This window comes from Canis lupus, assembly GCF_048164855.1.
Source record: "Canis lupus baileyi chromosome 1 unlocalized genomic scaffold, mCanLup2.hap1 SUPER_1_unloc_2, whole genome shotgun sequence".
NCBI classification, from domain to species: Eukaryota; Metazoa; Chordata; class Mammalia; order Carnivora; family Canidae; genus Canis; species Canis lupus.
The window spans coordinates 162,551-181,585 of record NW_027326403.1 but is presented as its reverse complement, the minus strand read 5'-3'; the positions used below and the strand labels follow the sequence as shown (position 1 = coordinate 181,585).

The following is a 19,035-nucleotide window of genomic DNA, read 5'->3' as shown; positions in this document are numbered from 1 at the left end:
AGCCCTTTGAGGGGGGCACTTGATTCCCATTTCAGAAAAGACCTTGAAGCTCAGAGAGGGAAAGTTCCTTGCCTAAGGTCACACAGCAGCATGGGAACTCAAACCCAGAATAATATGAGGCATATGATCTTGCCCTGAGGTTCTACATTAAGACTCCCATGACGGCTCCTCTCTGAGTGACCTTGAGTGGGCCCCTTCCCCTCTCTGGATCTCTGCCTGTAAACTGGGGGCCGTCTTAGAAGGCCCCCAGCTCCAATTTCGATTACTGTGGCCTCAGACAGGAGACCGTTCCCTCCTCCTCCTCTCCTCAGTCTGAAGCCTGGCTCAGAGGTCCTGGAAGGTCATGGAGCTGGCGCCCCCGCAGTCCTGCAAAGGCCAGCAGGGTCCAGTTACTTGTTGGGGGCAGGGAGGGATAATGTCTGGGGGTCCTGATAGATGGACTGTCTGCCTCCGCCAACAGGCAAAGGAACACGCACAGAATCCTGTTCCCTGGGTCTTACTAAGCCCCAGACTTAAAAAAACTGCTGACTGGTAAACGGGGAGGGCTGAGGGGGCCCCTGCCTGCCTGCCCCTTGCCCTCCTAGGCAGTCAGGGGCTCAGAGGACAGCACACCAACCTGTAGGCCAAAGTTCTACTTTCCCATTTGCAGTTGGGAGCAGATGCACCCCAACTCTGGTTCTCCCCCAGAGGGCCCCACTGGGGGTTTAGGCTCTAGACCCCTATCTATGAGCCAGAGTTGAGGGGGGATGGCTGTTGGGCACCCTGGCCCCAGGTCCCTCCACCCTCTGCTGCCTTCTGCCAGCCCCAAAGAAGCGGTGCTTAATTATCCGGTCACTCTATCCCTGCTTGGCCAGGCAGCTAAGCCCAAACATCTGGCCCCAGGGCCCAGGGCCAGGGTGGTGGCCAGCCCCCACCTACTGCTGGCCCTGACCCAGATACCTCCCGAGGGACAGCTGAGCCCTCTCCTGTGCCTGCCAGCTTGCAACAAGCCCAGAACAGTAGCTGCAGAGGCCTAGCAGAAAAAACAGTTGACAAAATTAAACACCCGTCCACGGTTGACACATGCTCGTGCGTGCACACACGCATACCTTCCTAGCAGAGTAGGGGAAGGGGGGACTTCCTCAATCACAGGAAGGGTGGAAAGAAAGACACAGATCTGTCTTTTCCTGTGGGTGATACAACTGTCCATGTAGAAAACCCCAAAATATCCAGCGGACAAATGGTTAGCGTTAATGAGAGTTTTGCTAGGATGCCAGGGCAGTACTCTATGTCCTTTGTACCAGCAACTGCGACCCCTGCCTCACCAGCACTGCCTCAGACCCATAGCATCAAAACCTGCGTTTTAACGAGGCAGCAGGTGATTTACGGTTGGCTGCTGTTCACGTCTGAGAAGTGCTGCTCAAGCCATTTGCTTTATCTATGTACTAGCACAGAACTGCTTGTTTGTAGAGGCCTTGCCAGGCTGGCCCCCTCTGGCCCAGGGCAAGCTCCTTCCCCGCTGCAAGCAGGATGGCAGGGTGGGTGCAGCTGGGTTAGTTTAACACTCTGCCCTAACAGGTCCTGACGCTCTTCGTGATTTTTGATTCTGTGTTTTCTACATGAAGTCGATGGGATAGAAGCATGTTCTGGGTGCCTGGAGCCCAGGCTCATGAAATGTCGTTTCCCTGATGTGAGTTCTGGTGGCTGGATGCCCGGCCTCATCCCCTGTGAGGGTCTCTCAGTGAGAGGCTCTATGCTCTAGATCCAGGCCAGGGCATGGCATTCAATAACAAATGGCAGAAAGGGAGAGATGAAGGAAAAACTTTTTTGGGAACAAGAAACCCCATATGGTACTGCTTGCAAGTTCGGGGTTCCCCAGCTGGGGGAGCGGAGCTTCCTTGGTGACCACCAGCCCAGGTACATTTTAGAGGTACTGGGCTGGGGAGAAAAGCAAAGACTTTGGAATCAGGCCAGAGCTGCATTTGAACTCAGACTCTTCTATCTTTAGACTTGCAGGTCTTCAGAAAGTAGGTTCCTCCCCACTGGGGCCTCAGTGGTCTTTTCTGTAAAACGGAGGGAGGAGTAAGGAGTGGGTCTTGCATCTAGGGCTTGGTTTGTGATTAATTCAGAGCTATTAGAAGGAGGACAGGGTTTTCTCTTTTCTCCTGGTTGGGAATTCAGAGGCCCAGAGAAGGAAAGAAACTGATCAAGGCATGAGAACCTTGGAAATGTCTGTTTTGTGGCTTTTTAGCCTCATTGAGATGAAATCCACATGCCATGAAATTCACCCTTCTCCCATGTACAATTCAGTGGTTTTTAATATATTGACAGAGTTGTGCAACACTCACCACAATCTAATTTTAGAGCAATTCTACCACCATCACCACACCCAAGAAGGAAAGCCAGGCCCCTTAGCAGCCATTCCTCAGCTCTCCCCGACAGCCCCACCCCCAGCAGCCAGTAGCCTTTCCTTCTCTGTAGATTTGCCTGTTCTGGATATTTCCAAAATGGAGTCCTACAATGGATCATCCTCCACCACTGGCTTCTCTCTCATCCCATGGTGTTTGGGAGGCCCACTTGCCATGTGCCATGTGTCAGTGTTTCCTTCCTTTCCGTGGCCCAGTAGTATTCCAGAGTCTGGATGGACCGCCTTGTGTTTCCCTGCTCAGCTGCTGATGGACATTTGGGTTGTCTCCATGTGTTGGTTATTGTGAGTAATGTCACTATGAATATCTGTGGATGCTTGCTTCCACTGCTCGTGGGCACAAACCTGGGAGCGGAATTGCTGGGCTACGTGGTGATTCTGTGTCTAACGTTCTGACAGAACGCCAGCCTGTCTCCCATGGTGGCTGCACCATTTATTTCATTCTCAGCCCCCCAGTGCTGCACAAGGAGGGTCCCAGCCTCTCCATGTCCTCACTAGCATGCCTAAGTGGGTCTGGAGGCTTCTGAGATCCCCCTCTTTTGTCTCCCTGGTTTACCTTCCCCAACACCTGTGTCTTCCCGGGGGGGGGGGGGATGGCCACCTTACAGCCCCTCATGCACACACACGCTCAGCCTTGCACACTCACACGCATGGGTATACTAATATGCATCCCCTCACATGCACCCCCACCCCCCGTGTGAGACCCCTTCGGCCATGGATGGCAGTGGGACACCCTGAAGTTAAATAGCATGGAGCCTGGGCAGGACCCAATCTGGGTTTGAATCCCAGCTCTGCTCCTGCCCCTACCCCGCAGTAGGAGATCAGGCACTACCTTGGCTGCCCAAGCAGCACCTGTGGCCCCCACAGCCCCCACCCATGAAATGAGGAGGATCCTAGGAAGTGAGCAGATGTGTGTGCCAGGGGGGCTGCTCAAGGAGCAAAGTGCTTTGTTGGTGTTAAGTATTATGATTAGTATTAAGTTTTAATTAAGTAATGAATACTTAATTAGCACTGCTCCTGCCCCCTTCAGGCCCTGCCTGGGAACTTTTGTTGGCTGCCCTGGGGCCCCTCACTGGGTCATTATCACCTCCCAGTTAATCCTCAGCTGCTGCCACCAGTTAACACCCTCTGCAGACTCCTCTGCCCCTGCCTGCCCCTGCCCATCTACACTTCCCTCTTTTCAGCTCTACCCTGCCCTGGCGGCCTCCAGCTTTTTGGGGACACATTCTTGGCCCTATGGCTCAGGCTATTTCAGATTCACAGATAAGATGGCAGGAGTTCTGATCATGTTCCCCACACTTACCTCCCTATATTGTTCTCTACAATGACCCCCTACTCCAGGAAGCTCACCTGGATTGCCCAGGACAGGGGCCAGTGTCCCTAGTCCTCTGGATTGAAACTAGATTCAAAGGTCTTTGGGGTCACTGCACAGATGCTGTTAACACCCCCCCTCCCCAGTCCAGGCAACACTCAGGAGGCCACGGCAGGGGCACTGTAGGGGGTGGTAGGGGCCTGGGAGAGAGTGACACTTGATCCAGCTCTGAGTTGTAGCCTTGCTCTGGGCTGGTGGCCAAAGAAGGCGAGGAGAGGAAGACAGAGTGTTTGCAAACAGGGCAGCTGCCAAGAAGGGGCCAGGGTGAGGGGGGAAGGTGTGAAGGAGAGACGGGCCCAGCTGGTGACTGGCAGCGGCGCCTGGGTGACATTCCTCCTTCTGCTACACACACATACTCACGGTCTCCTGGACGCACAAACACGGGCCTGACGTCCACACACACAGAGCAAGGTGCCCGCAAACTTCCATGCTGTCCCCTTACACACAACACTCAGACACACACAATCATGTCATCCACACAGTGAGACACAGTCACACCTTCACCATCTCTCCCCCACGCACCCTTACTCCTGCATACTCATGGGCTCAGACACTCATGGACACACAAAAGTGTAGAAATTCACACTCCAGTCCAGCCGAAGCTGCTATGCATGGACAGCGTTGATGCTCAGTGCCTCTGCCCACACACTGGTCCATGTGGAAACGAGCTCACACCGTCCTGACAACCAGCAGCACATGCTCACAAACACCCCGCGGCCAGCTTCTGGCATGCAGTGTGGCCACACCATGGGACCATTTTCTGCCACGTGCTCCATCTCTCTTCCTGACGGCACGCTGTCCAGTGTCCACCCATGTACACTGTCCTCCTCTTCCCCAAGCTGGCAGACCAGCTGCATCATGGAGGCCCAAGTACCAGATGAAGTTGGGTGAGAGAAGAGAGGGCACATTATCACGAGGGCGACGGCCAGGCATGTGGGCGGAAGACACAGGCTGAGGAGAAAGAAACCCACCAGGGAGGCCAGACAGGGACACAGAGGCAGCAGCACAAAACCAGATGGGTTCATTTATTGAGCAAATGTTTCCTGGCCCCTTCCTTCCCTTGGGTCAGGACTGCTCCAGCTACAGGAAGGCACATCACAGGACAGACCAGGTCCCTACCCCAACAGCAGGGTGCATGGAGGATCCATAGGGGCCTACCAGGACAGCTGGAAAGGGAGGAGCATCACGCGGGTGGCGGGGGGCGGGGGGGGGGGTTAGCACCGGGAGCATGAGGGCAGTGGGGACTTGCTTGGGGCCTCATGCATGCTGAGGGCAGGCCTCACAGAGCAGGTGACGTGGAGGCATCCATGGTGTGCGGGAGGCAAAGGAGGGAGCCACAAGACTGCAGGCAAGGGGACGAACAGCAGGTGCCAAAGCCCTGGGGAGGACAAGGATGCAGAAGAGACATGCAGTGGTCTCTGCCCGACCCCCACCCCCCAGGCCATGGGAGGGACACAGGATGCCCTTGTGGGAAGTAAGGAAGGTATAAAGGAGAAAATGGGCAAAGGAGGAGCCAAAAAGCCCCCTCAAGAAGGCAGAGGTGACCTCAGGAGGTAGGGCCCACCCAGTTCCCTTCCTGAGTCTCCACAGCCAAGGTGGGCTCGGGCTGTCCCCCCAACTCTCCATCCTCCTCCTTGCCCCCCTCCTCCCCCTCTTCAGCTTCCTCCTTCCGCTGCCTCCAGGGACGCCCTAGGTAGCCCCGAATGGAGCTCACAGAGCACCTCTTCCGGGGGTGAGGGTCCAGCAGCCCCCACAGGAGACTGTCTGCCACAGGCGTCAGGCCGAACCAGGGCTGAGGACGGTCCTCGGGTTGGCGGGACGCCTGCCACATGAGGAAGTCCTCGTAGAAGGGGTCGGCCTCAGCCAGGGGCTGGTCCCAGGGGAAGTAGCCAGTGAGGAGGCAGAAGAGCAGGACCCCCAGCGCCCAAGCGTCCAGGGCAGGTTGGATGGGCAGGCCCTCGGGCAGGGGCGGGGGGCAGCAGAGCTCAGGGGCCGTGTAGGGGATGGGTGGCCCTGCCAGGCGCAGCAGAGTCCCCCGGGGCCTTGTGTGGCCGAAGTCGGTGAGCTTGACCTGCCGGCAGGCTGGGTCACACACCAGCACGTTCTCCGGCTTGATATCCCGGTACACCAGGCCGCGGGAGTGAATGTGCTCCAGGGCCGAGGCCAGCTGGGCCGCACAGCGCTGGACTGCCTGCTGCGGGAGGCCCACCTGTGGGGGAGTGGCATCAGGGCCTTCTGCCCCTCCCTGGGCAGCTGGCCCAGGGCTGAGGCCACAGAGCTGCTCCTCAGTCCTGGGGAGCCCAGGAGGATGAAGGGCCTCCACAGACGTGCCATGGGGAGGTCCAGTGGGACCCCCCTGAGGGCCAGTGGGACCCTGTGAGGGCTAGTGGGATCCACTGAGGGCCAGTGGGACCCTCTGAGGGCCAATGGGACCCTGTGAGCACCAGGCAGACCCTGTGAGACCCAGTATGACCCTCTGAGGGTTAGTATGACCCTGAGAGGGCTAGGGGGACCCTGTGAGGCACTGTGAACCCTGGGGAGGTCTAGTGTGATCCCCTTGAGGCCCACTGAACCTCAGTGAGGTCTGGGGGGAATCCACGGGGCCAGGCAAATCTCACTAGGGTATAGTGTTGGTTCTGTGGTGTCGGCGAACTCCAGAGAGGCCCAATGAGGGGCCCGCAGGGGCCTGCTCACCTACCCACCTTGGGCTGGATGAAGGTGATGAGGTCCCCATACAGGACAGGCTCCGTCAAGAAGCTGTAGGAGTCAGCTGACTCGATGCCAATGCCGTAGGCCGCTACTATAGCTGAATGCGCGCCCAATGAGAGGCCCACGCAGAACTCGTACAGGAAACCACGGAGAGAAGTGGAGGCCTTTGGGAGTTGCTTCAGTGCCAGAGTAGTGCCTGGGGGCAGCAGGGGCAGGTGCAGAGGGAGTGTGAGAGCCAAGGGTCTCCCTGTCCGCTCCCCTCCCCCCATCCCTCCCCAACCTGGGCTCTTTTCCACACGCCCTCGCCACCTCCTCCAAACCCTGCCTCCCTGCTGCACTACCAGAAACACAGCGTGGCCACGAAAACACTGCCAGTGGTAATTAATAATAATAATAATGCAGCATTTGGTGAGTTTGGCTCTGCTGTCTTGGAGCAGATGGAAGGGGAACTTCAAATGACCTCACGTTTGCCCAAAAGCCACTGTGAAGGCAGTAGCAGAAAAGATGCCCTGTCCTGGGGACTTGATCCTATCAAGGAATCATTGTGCAAATGATGTCCTGGAGTGTAAGTGCCCTGGAGGCAGGAACTCTGCTTTCTTCACCTGCTCACCTTCCTCATCAGGAAGGAGTGAGTGATGGAAAAAGGTCACCTCCTCCTCTGAAACACTGACTATTTTCCTTCCATTCCCCAGCTGGATGCACCAGTGCCTTTCCTAAGCATCTGGGACGCCCTGGACTTCCGCCATCATGGCACATGCCACCTTCTGTTTGATGGCATCTGTCCCTCTGCTGTGAGCTCTTGGCCCTGGCACCTCCCAGCCCAGGGACCGGCATCCAGAGGCTGAAGGAAGCATAGCCTTATTCCCCTCTTTATTGCTTATGCCCCCAAGTCCTGTGATGACCTGCATCTGGATCTCTTGCTCTTGGCATCTGTCTCTAATGTGGTCTGAACTGTGCCTCTCAAATCCACATGTGGAAGTCCTCACTGCCAGTTCTGCAGAATATAACTATTTGGAGACAGAGTCTTGGAAGTGCTAACATGAGGTCACTACAGGATGGGCTAACCCTGGTCCTCTGTGACTGGTGTCCTCACAAAAAGAGGAAACTGGACCCAGAAATGCCATGTGAACACAACGGGACGGGACGAGAGAGGCCCTGGGCGAAGCAGCCCTGCCCACACCTGGAGCCGGACTTCCGGCCTCCATCCAGGACCACGAAAAAACAAAGGTCTCAATGTCAGCCTCCACAGTGAGTGGGCTTTGCTGTGGCAGTCTGAGCACACTGGCACTTTCCCTGTCCACGCCGGAGCTCCTCCTTGAAGGCATGCCTCACGCATTCAGCTCTGGGTTCCAAGCACGAACCACTCAGGACAGGGCAGAGCCCCCAAGGTGGCCTTGTTAGGAGTGTCCTGAGATGACTGTGGCTCTGAGTTCCATCCATACTATGCCTGTCTCAGGGGAGGAACAGAGGATGTGTGCACACTTGGCAGGAAAGTATGAGTGGGGGGACCATGTGCTGCACAGCCACATGCACTGGTCTTGCTAAGTGTCTGGCAGAGGCCATGGCTCCGAATCATCCCCATGGTGACCGCTAAGCTAGCCACACATCAGGGCTATGGGGGAGGGGACTCAGTCCCCTTTCTCACAGGCAACTAGACCCATGTACAAATGCTTGGAGAATCACAGTTTTTACATAGAAGGAATCATCACCCACATTTTTGAATGAGGAGGCTGAGGCTCAGAGAGGATAGGGGAGATTCCCAAGAACACACAGCCCAGAAGGAGCAGAGGCAACACTTGATTCATGTTTAGACTCCTGCACCTTGGTCGGCATCTGTCCTGGCCCACCCCCCACCCACTGACCCTCCTGCATCTGTCTCCAGGCCCGGGTACCTTTCTGACGATGGGTGACCAGCAGGACCCGGCCAAAGCGGCCCTGGCCCAGGGGACGAACTTGCTGGTAGAGCTCATCCACCTCGGCTTGGACCAGGGTCTGGGCACTTAGCGCCATCATGTCCTCTAGCTCCAGGGCTGCCTCCTGGCCCTGCCGCAGCTCCTCTGCCGTGAGGCCCCCTAGGTTCTCCTCAGCCACGTTTTCAGCAGCCCCTGCCTCCACCTGTTCCTCATCTGACTGTCTGCCGGGCATCTCTGCAGGGCAGAGTAGAGACAGTGACCCAGGGCCCAGGTCCTGCTAGGCCTGGGTCCCAAGGGAGGCGGCGCTGGGGGCCTGGACTCCTGAGTCTGAGGGAGGAGGGGGCTGGGGGCCTGGAATCCTGGGTCTGAGGGAGGAAGGGCTGGGGGCTCATTAGCACTTAACATTGTGACTCAGTCTCCCTCTTTGTTAGAGGTGTCTGAAGAGTGGGAAGACCAGTTGCTGGATGGGGTGAGGTCAAGCCTAAGGTCACAGATGTCTCTTGCCCCCGCCCCCACATCCTGGCACCACCCAATGGCCCAAGGGTGAAAGATGAACCAGATAACTCCAGACACCCCCCCAACTTGTTTCCAAAGCAAACAGACTTGGGCCCTGGGGGTGGATGAGTAGCCTCTTTCTCCTAAGAGCAAACAGGTGCTCTCTGCCTCCAGGGGCTGGGGAGGGCGGCTGTGCACACCAGGCCTTGGGGGGACGCCTGGGACCTGGATGGGAGGAAGCACTTGGGAGTGCCAAGTCCTTGAGACGCCTAGGTCCACCTCCTACAGCCTCAGCCCCTCCTCCCTCAGACCCAGGAGTCCAGGCCCCCAGTCCCTCCTCCCTCAGACCCTAGTGTGCAGGTCCCCCACCCCCTCCTCCCTCTGACCCAGGAGTCTGGACCACCAGCCCCTCCTCCCTCAGACCCAGTCCCCCAGCCCCTCCTCCATCAGACCAGCAGTCTGGACCATTAGCCAGTCCCTCTCCTGGAACCTTACACAACTCACACATCTCATGACTCCCAGACTCTGTTTCCCTAACACTCAACCAGTCAACAGCCTCCCTCTGAGGATCCCAGGACTTTGGCCAGCTGTGCGGCTTCACTATCAGGTGGTGCCCACCTCAGGCTGTTTAACCCTTGCCTCCTCCTGACCTGGGCTCCGGCCTCCAAACCTCACCTCCTCCAAAGCTTGCCTGACCCTTCGCTGCCTGCCGTGGTCAGTGCCCAGCACTAGATCCCATGCCAGCAGAGGCCTGCCCAGGAGCAGACCCCGCCCCCACCTAGGGGGTCTTAAGCCCCGCCCCAGCCCCGCCCCTTCCACCCCACTAGGGCCAGAGCGACATCGTGTGTTGACTCCTAGAACTGGCTACCGCCAGAAATAATGTCGCAGACCTAGGCCCCAGAGCCCCGTCCATTCTCAGACCCAGGCGTCCAGGCCCCAGCCCCGTCCTCCCTCAGACCCGGGAGTCCAGGCCCCCAGCCCCTCCTCCCTCAGACCCAGGAGTTCAGATTCCCAGGCCCTCCTCCCTCAGACCCTGGAGTCCAGGTTCCCCAGCCCCTCCTCCCTCAGACCCAGGAGTTCAGACCCCCAGGCCCTCCTCCCTCAGACCCTGGAGTCCAGGTTCCCCAGCCCTTCCTCCCTCAGACCCAGGAGTTCAGACCCCCAGGCCCTCCTCCCTCAGACCCTGGAATCCAGGTTCCCCAGCCCCTTCCTCCCTCAGACCCTGGAGTCCAGGCCCCCAGCCCCTTTCCAGGAGTCCAGGCCCCCAGCCCCTCCTCCCTCAGACCAGGAGTCCAGGCCCTTGTAGAAGATGAAATCACTTCTCTAGTTTGTCCCTGCCTTGACCCCACCCAGCTGCCCCATCAATGCCCCATTAACAGGTCAGACACAAGTGTTCCACGAGGGGTGTCCAGGGGATGGGACACTGGGGTCCTGTTTGGAGAAAGGATGAGACAACCAGATTCCAGAACGATGCAGTGAGAGATGATCTCAGACTTGGGGCAGAGGGGAAGCAGGTGGTGGAGCAACTGGGAGGAGTGGGGAGGGGAGGTCCGAGTTCGGAGTCTGCAGACTTCAGAGTTGGTGGGAGGGATAGGCGGGAACCCCTGGGTCTGATGGAGGAGAGGCTGTGGGCCTGGAATGATGCATCCCCTCCTGCGGTTACAGTAAGATGACGACTGTGAACACACTTAATTTTTAAAGAATAAACCTTTTATTTCAGAATAATTATTGATTTCCAGAACAGCTGGAAGGATTGTGCAGAGAACTGCCAGGCCGTCCCCAGCTCCCCAACAGGTTCGTATCTCACGCAGCCAATGGCATGTTTGTCCAAACAAAGAAATGGTGTCAGACACTAGACCCTGCCTGTCTTTTTTTTTTTTTTTTTTTTTTTAATTTTTATTTATTTATGATAGTCACACAGGGAGAGAGAGAGAGGCAGAGACATAGGCAGAGGGAGAAGCAGGCTCCATGCACCGGGAGCCTGACGTGGGATTCGATCCTGGGTCTCCAGGATCACGCCCTGGGCCAAAGGCAGGCGCCAAACCGCTGCGCCACCCAGGGATCCCGACCCTGCCTGTCTTACCAGTGCTTCTGCCAACAACCTTCTGCTCTCCCAGGGTCTGATCCAGGGTGCCCCACTGTGCTTTAGTGAACCCACATTTTTAAGTCTAGAAAGTACATAGGACAGACTCCCCTGGAGGGAGCAGTTCCCTGTCCCCGACCCTGTGCTGGGGATGGGGCCATGACCCTGTGCTGGGGATGGGGCCATGGCGTCAGATGCCTGCCGCCCCTGCTCCGCAGATGTAAAATGTCCTGCTCTGAGCTGGAGGTGGCGGTGTGGGGCTGTGTGGGGCGGTGTGACGGCTCCCAGCTGGAGCAGGTGAGTATCAGCTCATCCGTACCAGCATGGAAAGCTGGCTCCGAGGCCCACAAAGCTGGGAAGATCACACACCTTGGTGGTCCAGGCTGATTGGAAGCTGGCACGGGGCACTTGTCATGTGCAAGAAGAACTGAAAGGATGTCGAAATGAGAAAAAAACAGAGGCTGGGGAACCCTGGGTGGCGCAGCGGTTTAGCGCCTGCCTTTGGCCCAGGACGCGATCCTGGAGACCCGGGATCGAATCCCACATCGGGCTCCCGGTGCATGGAGCCTGCTTCTCCCTCTGCCTATGTCTCTCTGCCTCTCTCTCTCTCTGTGTGTGACTATCATAAAAAAAAAAAAAATTAAAAAAAAAAAAACAAAAAAAACAGAGGCTGTCCTGAACAGGTGGACAGGTGAGGCCGAAAAAGATGGGAGATATAGATCATCTGGGTACAAGATCCCAAGGGCCTGGGGACAGGCCACGTCTCAGAGGCATGGAGCTATGAGAAACACATTCTCAGAGGAGGACACTGGATTTGCAGATGACTGCTGGCAGGAAAATGTGTGCGTGTGTGTGTGTGGGGGGGGTGGTGGTCCAGAAAGGATGAATGACTTCCCAATGTCACTCCACTTTCCTGGAGCACAGGGAAATGGAAGAGGTAGAGGGTGAGGTTTCTATGGTGCTGGATCTTGAAAGCCCAGATTTAGTGCCGTGGACAGTGAGAGTCAACCAGGTCTCAGTGAGGAGTGACCCCATCAGAACTCCAAGATAGGCACTTAGCATGTGCCTGCACCGAGGAAATGCATCTGTAGGGGAAGCAGTGCCTTCCTTCAAGCAGACATATTCACAGCAGAAGGAAGAGGCAGAGTCCTTGACAGAGGAGAAGGCAGGAGCCCTGGACTCCAGGATCTGACGGAGGAGGAGCTGGGGTCCTGGACTCCCAGGTCTGAGGGAGGAGGACTCCCATGTCTTCAGTTGAGAGGGGCATTGTGTATCGCAGTCCAGCCCTCAGCAGGGAGAGTGCAACGTGTTCCATCTCTGTCCTCCTGGGAGCAGCTGTCTCCATCCAGGTGGCCAGGACGGGGAGGGCGGGTGCTGGGGGAGGGGCCGTTGGCCCAGGCTCTGACCACTTGTCCCATCACCTGGTCAGGGAGATCCCCTATCTGTCCCCATCCTCCTGCCATCTTTGTCATCCTCCTCTTCCTCCTCTGTCCACTCCTCTAGGGTTGCTTCCTGCTCTTCCTCCTCCTCCCCATCTTCACTAGATGTAACCCCCCAGCCCCCAGATCCCTCTCTGTTCCTCTCTAAACCCCAGTCATCCCCCAAGAAGTCCAGGACAGCCAGTGGGGGGCTCCTAGTCTCAGGATCCAGGTCTAGAAGCCCCTGGAGCAATGCCAGGGCTGGGGGTGCAAACTGGTCCCAAGGTGGGGGTGGTCGTGGTGGTTGGGGTCTGGTGGTCATCCAGCCAGCAAAGGCCTCAAATTCAGGGTCAGGGGCCAGTGCTACATCCCAAGGGAAACAAGCAGTGGCAGTGCAGAAGAGAAGCACCCCCAGGCCCCAGGAGTCCATAGCTGGTCGCAGGGGCAGGGTATTAGGTGGCAGCAGGAGGCAGAGCTCTGGGGGGGCAGAGGGCAGTGGCCCTGGTGGTGCAGGGGTCGCACTCCCCTCAGGCCGAGTCAGACCCAGGTCACCTAGGGCCACACGGCTGCAGACGGGGTCAAAGACCAGAACATTGTCTGGCTTGACATCTGCATGGACCAGCCCCCGGCTGTGGAGAAAGTCCAGGGCTCCAGCCAGCTGGGCCATCACCCGCTTCACCAGAAGCTCTGGGAGGCCCTGGAGTCAAGGAGAGATGAAGGTCAGGTGCCTTGGCTCCTTCTTTAGTTCGTTTCTTAGGGCTCAAGAATTCAGAACCTCAGACCAATGGCTACCTCTAGTGTCCCTCAGCCTTCTCCAGATCAACCTCAGCCACAACCTGCTGCTAACTCTGCACTCCAGCCCCCAGTATGTTGTCACTGGAACTCCAGACTGAATCAGAAGCTCTTTTAGCTTCCACCAAGCTTTCTCCTCACGCTAACACTCAAATCCCCTCCTCACATTTCTTATCTCTTGCCTGATCACCCAGATCTCCAATGGGAACCCAAATCTCATACTTAATCCTAATTTTTGTTCCTTGGTCTCTAACTCACACACCATTCTGAAGTCATTTTACTGACTTCATCATTGGATTGATAAATCTATCCATCCAGCTAGCTAGGCAGCTAGACAGCAATCCATCCATCAAACCACTCATCCATTCAGCAGTCTACACAACAGGGTTTCTGCTTAACATCCATTCTACCAGCCAGTCAGAAACCCAATAATGTTTTCAATTATTTAATATCCAAAATCTATCCATTAATTCTTCCTTGCTTCCTTCCATTTAGCTACCATGCATTCCATCCAGCCAGCCATCCATCTACCCACCCATCAATCCATCTTTTCATCTATCCACCATCCACCCATCTTTCCATCCATCCATCCACTCACCCACCAACCATTCCACCCATCTTTCCATCCACCCACTCACCCATCCACCCATCTTTCCATCTATCTGTCTATCCACCCATCCACCCACCCATCAATCCACCCATCCACCCATCTTTCCATCCATCCATCTATCTCTACCCATTCATCTATCTCCCTCCCTTCTTTATTCCCCTCTGTTTATCTCCAACCCTATCTCAAATCCAAAATTTATTTACTGGGGATCCCTGGGTGGCGCAGAGGTTTGGCGCCTGCCTTTGGCCCAGGGCACGATCCTGGAGACCCGGGATCGAGTCCCACGTCGGGCTCCCGGTGCATGAAGCCTGCTTCTCCCTCTGCCTGTGTCTCTGCCTCTCTCTCTCTCTGACTATCATAAATAAATCAAAAATTTTAAAAAAATTTATTTCTTTAGGGACACCTGGGTGGCTCAGCAATTGGGCGTCTGCCTTCGGCTCAGGGCGTGGTCCCAGATTCCGGGATGGAGTCCCACATCGGGCTCCCTGCAAGGAGCCTACTTCTCCCTCTGCCTATGTCTCTACCTTCTCTCCGTGTCTCTCATGAATAAATAAATGAAATCTTAAAAAAAAAAAAACTATTTCTAAAGATGGCCCCACCCCTAGTCTCCAAACTCATGTACTCTCAGAATTTCATGGATTCAGTCTTCACCTGGTCTTCTCACCAAAAAGAACTTCATTACAGCCAATCTTCAACTTATTCCATATACTTACCCTTAACCATCCCTGTCTCACTCTGCAACTTCATCCATGCTTTTCACACCCACTACCAATCTATAATCAACTCACTCAACTTCACCCATGACCATGCTCCCAATCCCAGGGCTAACTAAAATCCCACCCCTAACCTCATTCTCAACCCCAATTCCAAGCCTGTGCCCATGCAAACTTGTGTTGGAATGGTTGAGTGGGTTAGGTTAGGGTTAGGCATGGGATTGCATCAAGAGTTAGAAATAAAGGGACGCCTGAGTGGCTCAGTGGTTGAGCATCTGCCTTCAGCTCAGGGTGTGATCCTGGAGTTCTGGGATCGAGTCCCATATTGAGCTCCCTGAAAGGAGCCTGCTTCTCCCTCTGCCTATGTCTCTGCCTCTCTCTTTCTGTGTCTCTCGTGAATAAATAAATAAAATCTTTAAAAAAGAGAGAGAGAGAAATAAGGAGGGTGTCTGGGGGCTTAGAGCAGAGCTACGTTGAGCACTGATTTGGATGTCAGGATTAGACATAGGAACGGGGTAGGGACAGAGTTGTACATGGGATAAGCAGTCCTGACCTTTGCTCCCTACCCGCCTCACCTGTTCTTGCAGCATCCTGCTGAGGTCCCCATATGGTGCGTACTCCTGGGCGAAGGCAAAGTGTCGGGGGGTCTGCAAGGGTCCTTCCAGGGTCTGGAGTAAACCTGGGTGTGATGAGACACAGCGGCCCACACAGAACTCTCTCAGGAAGGTACTTCTCAGGACCGAGTCCCGACGCAGGAGCTTCAGAGCCACAGCAGAACCTGCCATGGAGATGGGTGCAGAAGGGAATTCAGGGAGCTCTGATCTTGCTGTGGGGCCTTAGGCAAACTGCTCAACCTCTTGGAACCTCAGATATTTTGTGTGTAAAACAAGAGTGGCAGCGTATAGTGCCTGACCTCTCTCCGCTTCCAGTTTGTCCTTGTGTGAAGTCGGGGTTGAAGGTGACCTTCCCTGAGGACTCCCTATTCTGCTGTGTGGCCTTGCACAACTGCCTGACCCTCTTTGAGCCTCAGTTTTCTCTTGAATAGAGTAGGTGACATGGTGACTTGGGTTCCAATCCAAGTTGCACTCCTCCCTTGCTGTGTGACCTCAAGCAAGGCTCTCACCTTCTTTGGGTTAACTCTGTTTATTAGAAGATCAGAAAGCTCTTAACTTTCCAAGAGCCCCCATCAAGGATTCCCATCATCTCCTGGGGATGTTCCCAGCCTCAGTAGCTTCTGAGAACCCTATTATGGGGAAGTTCTGGAGTCTGCCCTTGGGTGGCCAAACTCACCTCCTTGGCGAGGCCGGGCAAGGAGTACGCGGCCATAGGAGCCAGAGCCGAGCTCTCGGATGAGGCGGTACTGGACACGCAGATTCCTCACTGGGGTCACCCTGGTGGCTGTCAGCTCCACAAGCCGTTGGAGGGCCGTAGCTGTGTCCTCCTGGAGGAAAGGAGCAGAGGTGGGGAAGGGGTATGTGTGGGGGCCACCGCAAACAGCGGGTCCAGCCCAGGACTGAGTTGGGGTGCCAGGGTGATAGGGTCATTGTCCTCAGGGAGGAGGATGAGTCACAATGACTCACCGGCCTCGGGCCACCTGTTTTTGTGTCCTGGCAGGGTTAGGGGTGATTGTGTCAAAGACCCTGCCCACCACCTTCTGTGAGAACCCCCAGGAGCCCCTGGCCCCTGCTGCAATTGCTTCCTCAGCTGACACAACCCCCACTGTCCACTCTGTCCCTGTGCTTCCCACTCTGTTTCTGAGGCCACTGCCCTGGAGGCTTCGGTCTTGCTCTGTGTTCTCGGGTTTGTGTTACTCTGGGTCTCTGCTGTTGCTCTATTTCCCTGTCTTCTCCATTTCTCTCTGTGTGTTTGTTCACTGTCCCTCTTCATGACTCTTTCTGACTCTGTTTCTCTGTCTCTCTCTTTCCCTTGTCTCCCACCTCTCACCTCTGGGTCCCCATCCTCAGGGTTCTTGGGCTCCCTGGGCTCCATTTCAGAGTCCCTGGCGTCAGCTGGCCCCTGAGCGAGCACCCCCTTACTAGGCCCACCAAGTCCTGCTGCACCTCTCAGATCCTCACCCCACAGAGCCAAGGTACAAAGCCTATCTGAAGGATCTGCCTCAGTCTCCCTCTGCCTGTTGGAGCCAGAGGATTTCTCTGCCGTCCTCTGCCGGACTCCTGCCTCCTTGTGAGCCCGGGTGTCTGTGTGTCCCTCTGTACTGTCCTGTCAATCTCCCGGCCCACACCTCCTTCCTGATTATCTTCCTTCCACTGTCTGTCTCCACCACCCTCCCTGTCCCAGCTCTCAGATCTCTTGGTGGGTCTCCCGATGCTGTGTCTCATCCTCACACTGTCCCCACCATCTGTCACTCAGGATATTCCACACTGTTCCCTGCCCTCCCCGTTTACTACTTGTCTGCTTGGTTTCGCTCTGGCCTGCTCTCCTGAGTATCTCTCTGTCTCTCTCCTCCTGTCTTTGTTCCTGACTCTCTCTCACAGCCTTTGTCCCTCCTTCTCTGGGCCGGAGACAGGGGTGTGTGTGACAGCTCAGAGACATCCTGTCCCCCGCCACCCCTCCCTCACCCCCTCTGACCCGCTGTCCCCCTCCCTCCCCCTTCCAAACTTAGACCAGCTTGGACTCTGGGCTCTGGTCCCAGGACAGAGGGGACAAAACATATTGTGAACCCCCAAGGGCCAGGCCTGAAGGCAGTGAGAAAGGGGAGACGGTGCCCCTTCACATACCTTACATGGGATGGGAGACCCAGAGGTCCATGCTTTCTGTCCTCCTCCATGGGATGGGAGTCTGGCCTCCTGGAACTGGGAAGACAGTTCACAAAGCACTGTTCTGTAACACCAAATTCCCATCCCCAGACCCTTCCTCCCTGACCAAGAGTCCCAGCCCCTCCCTCAGACCCGGGAATCCAGGCCTCAGCCCCTCCTCCCTCAGACCCTGAAGTCCAGACCCCCAGCCCCACTCCCTCATACCCAGGAGTCCAGACCCCCAGCCCCCCTCCCACAGACCCAGGAGTTTAGACCCCAGCCCCCCTCCCTCAAACCCAGGAGCCCAGACCCCCAGCCCCCCTCCCTCATACCCAGGAGTCCAGGTTCCCAGCACCCCTCTGTCATACCCAGGAGTCCAGGCCCCTAACCCCTCCTCCCTCAGACCCAGGAGCTCTAATAGCCAAAAGATGCATTGAGGAAAATAACTTATTTCGTGTTCTCGGCACTTGGCCTGAGACTGTTTCTGGGCAAAGGCTGGAATCGGGCTTTGCCCTGGATCCTCCCAGCCATCCAGAAAGAGTGGGTATTTATCCCCAGTTTACAGAGCAGGAAACTGAGGTTGTAATCTGGGATCTCCTTACCCAAGGTCAGAGCAGGAGGAGGTGTCTGGTGGGACCTGCGCCAGGTCTGAGTGACTCACAGCCCTGAGTTCTGCCCAATTTGGTTTCACTACTACTACAACCCTGCTATTAATAAAGACAGCAAGGATGCTATCCAGACTCTGGAAGGATCCCGGGGAAATTGGCTACAATGTTGCCCCTGGGAACGCAGGCAGGCAGTAGAGCAGGTGACAGAGAAAGGACTTCCTTTGCTCTTTGATTTTTGGGGGGTTTGATGGTGAAAAGTTCTGCAAATGTGCAGAAAAGTCAAAAGAACCTCAGAGTGACCACCCTTCATTGTGCTGACCAGACTTCACATGTTGACTTTTTCCAATATTCTCTTTATCTCTGTTTTCTTTGGGGTAGGGGGGGATGAAGTATTTCAAAGTAAATTACAGCCTCCTGAGATGTTTTTGGGTGAAATGGTATGATGCCTGGTGCTTGTTTTAAGGTATTCCAGCAAGAGAAAATCCAAAAATGTGTGCAGGGTAGGGTAAAAGAAATGCTGTGACAGGAACAGCATTCACCTTGCAAAGTGCAAATAAGGGGATTCCTTTTACTCTTTATTTTTGGTTATGCTGGACATTTTTCCTCATAAAAAGCTAAATATAAAATACACTATAGATGTCGTGAGAAATTATTGCAATGCTGAGATCTACATCTCTGTGAAAGTAAGGATAATTTCCAGCCCTACTGTAGTGCCATATCAGTCGCATCTAGAGGCATCAGCAGCAATTTCTGAAAACCAGCTGATACCCAGTCCTATTCTGTTTACCCCAATTTGTCCAGATAAGTCCTATGTTGCTGGTGTAGTTGGGTCAATGATCAATGTCAACACATGGCTTTGGGGGAACTTTTTATTGCTGAGCCTTTTTTACTCTTTGAATTTTTTAAAAGTTTTTGTTTGTTTATTTATTCATAGAGACACAGAGAGAGAGGCAGAGACACAGACAGAGGGAGAAGCAGGCTCCATGCAGGGAGCCCCATGCGGGACTCAACCCCTGGTCTCCAGGATCACACCCTGGGCTGAAGGCAGCGCTAAGCCACTGCGCCACCAGGGCAGCCCCCCTCCCGCCCCTGCCCTCCCCCTTTTTTGCACTGCACATGTCACCTATTCAAAAAAACAAAATTAAGGATGCCTGGGTGGCTC

General features: G+C 55.6%; 1 protein-coding gene across 13 annotated transcripts; it reads right to left on the bottom strand.

Moving 5' to 3' along the window:
- Positions 1-4,774: 4,774 nt before the first annotated feature.
- Positions 4,775-17,714, bottom strand: SBK2 (SH3 domain binding kinase family member 2). 13 transcript variants are annotated; one of them, XR_012027037.1, is made up of 6 exons: positions 17,634-17,714; positions 17,248-17,322; positions 15,800-15,950; positions 15,085-15,287; positions 10,968-13,091; positions 10,582-10,756 (listed from the first exon to the last, which is right to left on the bottom strand). XR_012027037.1 is itself a non-coding variant. In XM_072818720.1 (5 exons), the coding sequence occupies exons 3-5, from the start codon at positions 8,628-8,630 to the stop codon at positions 5,323-5,325; spliced, it is 1,119 nt and encodes a 372-aa protein (XP_072674821.1). In that variant the 5' UTR covers positions 8,631-8,632; positions 15,085-15,287; positions 15,800-15,950; the 3' UTR covers positions 4,775-5,322. The 13 variants fall into 13 exon arrangements, 6 of the variants coding, with proteins under 6 accessions (XP_072674821.1, XP_072674822.1, XP_072674823.1 ...); XM_072818720.1 differs by lacking the exons at positions 10,582-10,756; positions 10,968-13,091; positions 17,248-17,322; positions 17,634-17,714 and adding exons at positions 4,775-5,985; positions 6,479-6,681; positions 8,378-8,632; XM_072818721.1 differs by lacking the exons at positions 10,582-10,756; positions 10,968-13,091; positions 17,248-17,322; positions 17,634-17,714 and adding exons at positions 4,775-5,985; positions 6,479-6,681; positions 8,378-8,632 and having other exon boundaries at positions 15,085-15,188.
- Between the last annotated feature and the right edge of the window lie 1,321 nt (positions 17,715-19,035).

Coding starts and splice junctions, on each gene's coding strand:
- SBK2 (XM_072818720.1), bottom strand. CDS start 8,630: ATGCCCGGCAGACAGTCAGATGAGGAACAGGTGGAGGCAGGGGCTGCT. Junction 6,682..8,377: donor GGTCACCCATCGTCAGAAAG/GTACCCGGGCCT, acceptor TGCTGCCCCCAG/GCACTACTCTGGCACTGAAG. Junction 5,986..6,478: donor TCACCTTCATCCAGCCCAAG/GTGGGTAGGTGA, acceptor ACTCCCCCACAG/GTGGGCCTCCCGCAGCAGGC.